General features: G+C 41.6%; 1 protein-coding gene across 2 annotated transcripts; it reads left to right on the top strand.

Moving 5' to 3' along the window:
* Positions 1 to 2,215: 2,215 nt before the first annotated feature.
* Positions 2,216 to 6,706, top strand: LOC311142273 (arrestin-C-like). Of its 2 annotated transcripts, XM_084177896.1 has the most exons (14): positions 2,216 to 2,650; positions 3,524 to 3,554; positions 3,686 to 3,746; positions 3,847 to 3,891; positions 3,980 to 4,233; positions 4,324 to 4,400; positions 4,553 to 4,691; positions 4,804 to 4,888; positions 4,969 to 5,041; positions 5,150 to 5,284; positions 5,369 to 5,452; positions 5,543 to 5,616; positions 5,721 to 5,801; positions 6,266 to 6,689. In XM_084177896.1, the coding sequence occupies exons 1-13, from the start codon at positions 2,643 to 2,645 to the stop codon at positions 5,777 to 5,779; spliced, it is 1,125 nt and encodes a 374-aa protein (XP_084034022.1). In that variant the 5' UTR covers positions 2,216 to 2,642; the 3' UTR covers positions 5,780 to 5,801; positions 6,266 to 6,689. The 2 variants fall into 2 exon arrangements, with proteins under 2 accessions (XP_084034022.1, XP_084034021.1); XM_084177895.1 differs by having other exon boundaries at positions 5,721 to 6,706.
* Positions 6,707 to 7,061: the final 355 nt, after the last annotated feature.

The raw sequence follows: 7,061 nt of genomic DNA, 5'->3' as shown, positions 1-7,061 counted from the left end.
ACTACTCCCTGTAAATGGTACACTGTCTCTGCATCACTCTCCTAATGCAACTCGAGAAGGGCACTCTCCATGGTCCTGATCTCATCAATTGATTGAATACCGGCATTGTATTGAGATCAGGACCATGGACAGCACCATTCTTGAGTATAGAAAGTGATACATTACCAAAATACAAACACGAGAAATGATAATACCCACTGGGCACACTGGTTGAATCAACGTTGTTTCCACGTCATTTTAATGAAATTATGTTGAACCAACATGGAATAGACTTTTAATTGATGTCTGTGCCCAGTGGGTACACTCTTAGAAAAAAAGGTGCTATCTAGAACCTTAAAGGGTTCTTGGGCTGTCCCCATAGGATAACCCCTTGAAGAAGCCTTTTTGTTTGCAAGTAGAACCCTATTGGTTCCAGCTAGAACCCTTTTGGGTTACATGTAGAACCCTTTCTACAGAGGGTTCTACCTGGAACCAAAAAGGGTTCTACCTGGATCCAAAAAGGGTTCTCCTATGGGGACAGCCAAATAACCCTTTTGGAACCCTTTTTTCTAAGTGTGTAGTGACTGGTTGACTAAAACCAGTGGATGCTCCTCAGAGGAGGAAGGGGAGGACCATCATGATTTTAATAAAAATTAAAATAGTGAAACATAGATGAAATATTCACGTCACCAAATAATTGATTAAAACACACTGTTTTGCATTGAAGGTCTATAGTAGCCTCAGCAGCACTCTGTAGGTTAGCACCTTGGTGTAGCCGGAGGACAGCTAGCTTCTGTCCTCCTCTGGGTACATTGACTTCACTACAAAACCTAGGAGGCTCATGGTTCTCAACCCCTTCCATAGACTTACACAGTAATTATGACAACTTTCAGAGGAAGTCCCCCAACCTATCAGAGCTCTAGCTGCATGAACTGACATGTTGTCCACCCAATCAAAATATCAGAGAATGAATCTAGTACTGAAAGCATAAGCTACAGCTAGCTAGCACTGCAGTGAATACAATGTGGTGAGTAGTTGACTCAAAGAGAGAGAAAGACAACAGTTGAACAGTTTAAAAATAAATAAATAATTCCAAAATTAAGAAGAAGCAAGAGAGAGAGAGAGAGCTATATTTGGTTGTATTTTGTTTTACTTTCACTTAGCTAGAGAATGCAGCTAGCTAGTTTAACCTACTCAAACAGAAACAGAGAGGGATGCTATGTTAGCTAGCTGGCTATGGCTGTCCAACACTGGAACTCTTCCAAGTCAAGGTTAGCTTTTGGTTTTATTAATTTATTGCCACTGGGGCCCACCGGTGTAACTGCTAAACTGCTTTCTGACTGTACACTGTACTGTATGATTGTAGCTAGTGGGTTTACTAACACGTTAGTTCTAGTAGCTATGTTGACTATGACGTGACAATGAGGTAGGCTGTGTGTAGCAGTTATAGCGGTCATGATATGAAGGTTTGGCTTGGAAAGTTTTTTTCGCCTGGTCACAGACAGCTGATGTGTTGTGCACTGAAGTCCACAAGCGAAGGGAAAAGGTGAGAGGAGGAGAACGCTCAGATAGTTGCAAGAAGGAATTATATATACAACGAGCAAAGTGATCAAGCTGTTTGTATGTGGCTGCTATGAAAGTGAACTGTGTTTGCGTGTGATCAGGGGTGTATTCTTTCTGCCGATTCTGTTGAAAAACGTTTCTTAAACGGAAGCAAACGGAACAAAACGGGGATAAAAATACCGGAATTCGTCTAATAGAAATTCACATTTGCAACTGTTGGACTAATGATTACTCTCTAGATCAGCTAGATGCAGGCAAGAGTGTGCAAGGCGGTGTTGAATGTCACCTTGATTATTCAACATTCTCTACGTTGTAAACCTTCATTCATAGGCTAGGTTGTAGCAACCTCATGATGGGTACAGGGAAAATCAGAGTATCATGTAGTAGCCTAAACCTATCGATGTTACATTGAGCTAGGTGAATGGAATATGAATGACAGTCATCCAATATGCTGTAATATAAATAAGGCCATGCTCATAAAAAAAAGAATCATCCTCCCTCATTTTAAACGGCACTGACCGCCACTGTCTAAAATGTATCCTTCAGTTCAACTAAAATTAGATTGATCTTCTTCTTCTTTTTACTCATCTTTATGAGTATTGATACTGTTATGATCTCGTGTTATTATCTTCATCTATCTGCTGTAAATCTTTCATGAAAATAAGACACCTTGTGACCTTGTGAACGCTTCTGGGGGGGGCTTTGGTCAATGTGTGGAATCTATCAGGAACTTGAGGATGAAAACCCTCCTTTTAGATTGACTTTGAGCCGTGAGAAGAATAGTGTGACATAAGAATACGCTACCGTGTAATTCCTGCCCAGGTGCTTTGAGGTATTGTTAAGGTCTCTGTGCATAATCCCCAGCCAAGATTTGGCTCAGGGTAACTCACAGTGATGCCGTAATCTCATTCCACCAGATTAGTCATCCCGCCTTTCCCTGGCACTCTACACTGACGGAGCATCCTTTAATCTCATTGGTGGATCAGGGGTTAAGCCTGATTGTGATCTAGATTCACCTTTTATTGTGTCATTTTTATAAAGTCACACATTGTACATTTTGTTTTTGTCTTCCACAGAAATATTCCTGAAGTTGCTGTAAAATGGCTAAGTGAGTCAAACCTTTTCTATTAGGGGGTAGCAACACTCCTCCATTTTACAGAGCTATCTATTTCATGTAGGCCTATCTGTTATAACCTTCCTTGCTGGTATCTTTTAAATGGAGCAGAATAAGGAAAGGTCTCTAACAAAAACGTCATTTTAAGAGCTCAGAGGACTGCTGACCATAACAGCAGGAAGCTCACACCGGAAATAACTTGGGTCCTATCCGACACTGAGCACATGCATATTAATAACATGAAGTGTTACCATTCACAAAGGATTTGTCAATTTATCAGTGGCAGTAGGCTTACATCAGACTTTTCATCTCCCATAAGAAAAACTCCATTGAGCAGTGTTTCTTCCATAGGTTTTTACAGCATTGGTTGCCATAAGGTGCTAGGGCAGTCAAGGCTGCAGCTTTGACTTGAGCATCTGTGAATATCACAAGCACTATGTGATGAATGGTCACTCATGCAGGGGGGCTTACAACCCAAGTCAAATCCAGTTGGTTAGGTAATACAATGCTCAAGAGTTAATTCCTCAATCTGCTCTTATAAGACGAGATATGACCATGACTTATAGCCCCAGCCATCAGTATGGCCCGACAAACACATATATAAACTCAGGATTAGGAAACATTTTGGACAAAACATGTCAGTTATCATCATTTAGTATAAATAATATGTTTATATCAGGTTGTGTCATTATCAATTACACACCTTCACACGTTTTATAAACTGTTGATTGATCATTTGTCTTTCAATCAACCTTAGATTTTTCACTACTTGAAATGAACCTTGTGTGTTTTATCCTTTCAGAATGTGCCACTACAGTGAAATACTGCTGAGTTTGACTGTTTAGTTTTTCTTTGATCTTTCCTCAGGTTATACAAGAAAATCTCTAGGAATGGCACAGTAAGTGAAAACCTTTTCCGTCTCTCTAATAATACTTGCCCCATAGAAATGGAGACCATCACCTATTAATGATGAATGTAAAAGAGCTCCAGTTACATTCTGTGTGACCAATGTTTTCTTCCTATCTTCAGCTTACCCTTTACCTTGGAAAGAGAAACTATGTCGACCATGTTCAGAATGTGGACCCTATCGGTAAGTCTTACTTTTATACTTTGCACTTATGTATCGTATCCAGTTTAGATATTTGTGTGGAGGGGCAAATCTCTAAAATCTCTACCCATCGTTGTTACAGAGGGAGTAGTGAAAATTGATCCTGCAGACCTCGCAGGCAGGAAAGGTACACTTTATTTTACAGAGAAGTTGCTCATGTTAGCAATTCTATGGAATGATTACACACTGGTTAATGTTGATCCTGTTCTCTCCAGTGTTTGTGCAGCTGGCTTGTGCCTTCCATTATGGTCGTGAGGACCTGGATGTCATTGGACTGTCTTTTAGGAAAGACATCTGGGTCAAGCACATCCAGTTGTACCCTGATGCTGGCCACAAACCCACCCTCACACCCATGCACGTCTGCCTGCTCAAGAAGACAGGAGAGCAGGGCCATGCTTTCACTTTCGACATTGCCACAAACCTTCCCTGCTCTGTCACAATCCAGCCAGGACCAGAGAATGCTGGAAAGGTAGGCCCTTGCCTTGATAACAGTTTTTACCCCAGATAGATTGAATTCCATGATTGATTATATTTACATTGACCTTTTGTGTACACCTAGGCTTGCGGTGTGGACTTTGAAGTCAAGACTTACATTGCAACTGAGGCAGACCCCGAGAAAGAGAAACTTGATAAGAAGTGAGTGGCTATCCAAATCCTTGTGTTGTTTATTGAAATATTTACACACATAAGAAATTCTCTACATGTAAAAACAATTGTTTCTTTCTGACCCTCTTTTTTCCTCTCTCCCTCCCTTCTTCTCTTTGCTACTTTTCCCTCCTTCCTTGTAGAGACACTGCCCGCATGATCGTCCGTAAGATCCAGTTTGCCCCAGATGCGACTGGTGCTCCTGGGCCCAAGGCTGACATCTGCAAGAGCTTCATGATGTCTGACAAGCCTATCCACCTAGAGGCCTCTCTGGAAAAGGAGGTGAGTTACACAGAAGGCCTCACTGGCTTCTACAGCGCATCTACTGTAGCAACTGTATTGGAATACATAATCAAAAGGGGATGTAGACAATTTTGTCTTGTATTGATGTCAGATCTACTACCATGGAGATCCGATCAATGTCAACGTCAAAGTCAAAAACGAAACCGCCAAAACAGTGAAAAAAATTACAATCACAGGTAAGTCTATCACCACTGACTATGAATGTTAGAACTAAAATACTATACTTCATTTGGTAACAGCGGGATCTTTCCTTCAGTTGAGCAGACTACAGACGTGGTGCTCTACTCCGCAGACAAATACACTAAAACCATACTTTCTCAAGACTTTGGGTGAGTAGACAGAAACCCACCCTCAGACAACGTCCCTCTCCTCCTCATCTTCTATGGAGTGCTCTTCTCCCGATGCTCTGAGTACTAACATCTCCAACCTTCTCTTAGGACAATAGATGCCAATAGCACATTCGATAAATCCCTTGCCATCACCCCCCTACTGGCCGACAACAAGGAGAAGCGCGGTCTGGCGCTGGACGGCAGACTGAAGGATGAGGACACAAACCTGGCCTCCAACACTATGTGACTAGCATTATTATCACATTCAAATCTAGACTGGAACAACCTGAGTCCTTCTCTCACCATCTTCTCCTTTTCCCCCATTAGGATTAGAGCCGGTATGGATAAGGAAGTGTTGGGAATCTTGGTCTCCTACAAAATCAAGGTCAACTTGATGGTCTCTTCAGGAGGGTAAGGGTTAGCTTAAAAGTTGTCATGTTTTTTATTGAATTTGAGGAAAATAATACATACTAATCTGCTATGTTCTTTAACCCCATTCAGCTTGTTGGGAGGTCTCACAGCCAGTGACGTGCAGGTGGAGCTCCCCCTGATCCTCATGCATCCCAAACCCCAGGGTAAACTAATAGTGTTACCTGCTGATTAATAGGATTTGCCATGTCTAATAAACTCTGTCAAAGCTGATGTGGTGAGGGTGTAATGTCTCTCTCTACTCATTCAGAGTTGCTATTCAATGCCGCTAATGTAACCGTTGGACTCTTTTCCCTTCTACCACAATGAACCCTATTACATGAGCAGAAGTGTGAGTATAAATATGTATTAGTTGCATACAACACAGTCTTCAGCTTAAGAGTTTTATTTTTTTAATTGCCTCGTGAGTTTGTGTTGTTCTCATGTTTCCTTTATGATCTGCAGAGCCCCCTCAGAGTAGAGACCCCTAAGAGTGAATGGGAGCTTCTATCTGACAGACTTATAGACCCTACTGTACAGTAGATTTACCTTTGATGTGAAGTGTCTGTTCATTGTAGGGCTGTTGAACTCTGGTCTTTACAGAGGCCAGGCTTTTCCCTGGATAGAATTAGCATTAAGGCACCCACAGTAGTATTTCAATTAAGTAAAAAAAAAACTGTAGATTAATCAGATGATCCTGTGACTAAATCGAGTGATTGTAATCATGGCATTACTTCATGACCAGAGTTCACTGCCTCAGTTCACATGCTGTCATTCACTGTAGTCGTCTATGACATGTGTTTCGTGAATCCCCAGAATGGAAGTTACCCTTGAGGTTGAGTAGATTCCCTCAGCAGGAGAAAAAAGACAAGGAAAGAAGGACTGTATGGATGAAAGGAGCAAAGCTGTTGACGGCTGCTCAGATTGAAAGACTGACGAACAAACCAATGAAAAAACAGGAATACCTCATAAGAAGAACCATCCATCAAAAACATGATGTTGATTTCTCTTACTATTACAGACACATTTTCAGTTGTAGTTTTGTGAGCCTGTACTGTGGTGACGTACAGTGGCGACGCGTCATTCAGGGAAGTTGGGGCTGAGCCCCACCTGTTTTGAGCCCCACCTGTTTAGCTAAAAAACTTTTTTTTTTACTTTTTTGTGTGCCTGTTTTGCATGTTACTTTGGTTTTAATACGTGTCACATATCAGTTTGCAAACAATGTTAAAAAGGAAATATAATTGAGTTAATAAAGCCGCATACAAACATGGTCTCTTTTTTGCTTTCATGAGTAAGGCAGCTCCAAAATGCAGGTGTTTCAGCCTAGCTCAGTGCTTTCTGTGGTGGTGGGACAGCCAGCGGAAAATACGGAGCGTAGGGGTTTGTAATGTTCTCTAGTTGTGCCGTGATTGGCTCAGTGTTCTGTCACTCATTGGGACACTAGGTCACCGCAAAATCTACGGGTAGAGCCAGAAAATTCAAGCCCCTTGGGTGCTGTCATAGACTTACATTAGAAGTGCCCATCCAAGAAGGCTCAAGGTCATTGGCTACAGATAAAATGACGTCAAATCATGTTATATCTACTGTAGCTTTGATTGGACTGATCATGTCA

The sequence above is a fragment of the Coregonus lavaretus genome (genome assembly GCF_964263955.1).
Source record: "Coregonus lavaretus genome assembly, chromosome: 15".
NCBI lineage: Eukaryota > Metazoa > Chordata > Actinopteri > Salmoniformes > Salmonidae > Coregonus > Coregonus lavaretus.
Note: the sequence above shows the minus strand (reverse complement) of the source record. Positions and strands in the feature narration are given on the sequence as shown.

Bases quoted from the DNA above. Each gene is read 5' to 3' on its own strand.
- LOC311142273 (XM_084177895.1), top strand. The intron at 3,555-3,685 runs GTAAGTGAAAAC...TCCTATCTTCAG, and splicing joins AAATCTCTAGGAATGGCACA to CTTACCCTTTACCTTGGAAA. The intron at 5,285-5,368 runs GTGACTAGCATT...TTCCCCCATTAG, and splicing joins AACCTGGCCTCCAACACTAT to GATTAGAGCCGGTATGGATA.